This window comes from Erinaceus europaeus, chromosome 9, assembly GCF_950295315.1.
Source record: "Erinaceus europaeus chromosome 9, mEriEur2.1, whole genome shotgun sequence".
Lineage (NCBI taxonomy): Eukaryota > Metazoa > Chordata > Mammalia > Eulipotyphla > Erinaceidae > Erinaceus > Erinaceus europaeus.
Window position 1 is genome coordinate 14854168 of NC_080170.1, and position 2351 is coordinate 14856518.

General features: G+C 41.2%; 1 protein-coding gene across 1 annotated transcript; it reads right to left on the minus strand.

Annotated features, from left to right (window-relative positions):
• Window positions 1–295: 295 nt before the first annotated feature.
• LOC103117125 (putative olfactory receptor 2W6) lies at window positions 296–1222 on the minus strand. The gene has a single exon (XM_007527140.3). It carries the CDS (start codon window positions 1220–1222, stop codon window positions 296–298), a length of 927 nt encoding a protein of 308 aa, XP_007527202.3.
• Between the last annotated feature and the right edge of the window lie 1129 nt (window positions 1223–2351).

Consider the following 2351-nt stretch of genomic DNA (forward strand, 5'->3'; position numbering starts at 1 on the left):
ATATCCGGTAGAAAACTATAGCTCTATAATATCTTTTTGGAAGTGAAAAAAGTTCACAAAGTCTCCAAACTGAAGCTTTTGGGGGTAACAAAAATATATAGATTGAACACTTTTTGATTAGACTACAAGCTTCACTGTTATAATAGCCAGTTTATGTTTAGCCTGCATTTACTGTTTACTTCACTGGTCTTTCAGTCAGTTTAGGATGGATCTGGAAAAGCTGTCCCTCTTGTCATTATTCCATTTTCTATTCCCCCAAATAACTTCTATAGCCAAGTTTCAGTAACCACATTTCCTAAAGGGAATCCTTCCAAACCACTTTCTTAATTGCCCTCTTGACGTGCTTGTTCCTCAGTGTGTAGATCACTGGGTTCATGGTGGGAGCCACAATGGTATAAACAAGGGCCAGGGCCTTCCCCTGGTGCTGAGAGTATTTATTCTTTGGCTGAAGATACATGAACATGACAGTTCCATAGAACAGTGAAACCACGACCAGATGGGATGCACAAGTCCCAAAGGCCTTCTTCCTTCCTTCAGCAGACTTCATCCCCACCACAGCCCTGGTGATGCAAGCATATGAGGTGAGGATGATGGAGACTGGGATGATTACGATGATGAGGCGAACAACTAGCATCTTTGACTCAGTTGGATGAGTGTCCACACAAGACAGCTTGACGATAATCAAAATCTCGCAGAAAAAATGGTCTACCCTCCGGTGACCACATAGTGGTAAAGCCATGGCCAGAGAAGACTGAACGAGAGAGTTGGAAAACCCCCAAGTCCAGGAAATGGCAGCAAAGATGTAACAGGCTTGTCGGTGCATAATCATAGTGTAGCGGAGGGGCCAGCAGATAGCAACATAACGGTCAATAGCCATGACAGCAAGGAGCACACACTCTGTGGACCCAAAAGCCAAGGTCACAGAAAACTGGACCATGCAGCCTATGTAGCTGATCTTACTACTTCCCCACATGTTTGCCAGCATCTGAGGGACAACACAGGTAGTGAAACACATGTCCAGAAAGGAGAGGTTCCGGAGGAAAAAGTACATTGGGGTGTGGAGTCTGCTGTCCAAGAGGGAGACCAAAATGATGGCTGCATTGCCTGTGAGTGTCATGGTGTAGAAGCTAGAAGCAAACAAAGAAAGGATGAACTCAGCCTTGGGATATTCTGAAAAGCCCACCAAGATGAAGTGTTCTCTGGAGCTGCCATTGATTTTCATGATCTGAAATATCAGAAAAATTGAATTAAATAGAATTAAGTATTCTGTATAGTTTGCCAAAACCAACAAAAAAGTTAGTTGATTTTTATGTGATAGTCATTATTACTCCAACAAATTTGAGACCATGGGAACTCAAACTTCCTTGTGTATAAAATAATTTAAATGCCTTCACTTTAAGAATACCATCTCAAAGACAGTGTTTTTTTTTTTTTTGCTCTTCTGCGGCATAGCTACTCTTCCTATTCTCCTAGGAGATTCAGTAATTAACTCGAGAAATCCAGGTGTCAAATTCTTAAAATGAGGCAACATCTCAAGAAATGAGAATGTCATACTCCTGAACTTCGACAAAGCTAAAGCAAATTTCAAAATGCCATTCCTCAGAAAATAAGCCTTTCACATAAGTGTGACTTGCTACCCCTATCTTCCAGAGAGTCTTGACCTGTAGCCTGAAATGAGGTGTTGTAAAGCTTGTGTGGCAGCTTAGTAATGGTGGTACCTAACTCCAGCCTTTGACTATCCTATTGACTTGTGTTTTCTTTTCACGAGCTCACTCCTAACTAGTAACATTACTGAGGCCCACAGTGCACAAGAACCTTGGTTCAAGCCTGTGGTCCCCACCTGAAGGGGGAAAACTTTATGAGTGGTGAGGCAGGGTTGCAGGTCTCCCTCTGTCTCTCTTCCTCTCTATCTCCCCCTTCTCTCTTGATTTCTGACTGTCTCAATCCAATTTTTTTAAAGCTAATAATGCTACTGAGAACAACAAACTCATGAGAAGCATATTGCAACTAAAATATGTAATTCAATTTTTATTTTTAAAATTTGCTTATTTTTTATTGATGGGCTAATGGTTTACAGTATAGTCTTTTTTTTCCCCTCACCACTCCCATCAACAAAGGTCTGTGTCCCCATCCCCACCCTCATAGATAAGCACTATAGTTCTCTCATAATCGTAGATATGGGTTGGCACCTTCTTTCACATTGAACTGAATTATATTAAATTCTCTGTATTCTACATAGGAGTGAAACCATTCTATTACTGTCCTTTACCTCTTTCCTTGCTTCAGTAAGCATAATCTTCTCCAGTTCCACCCACTGTATTCCAGAGGACACAATATCATCTTTTTATTGC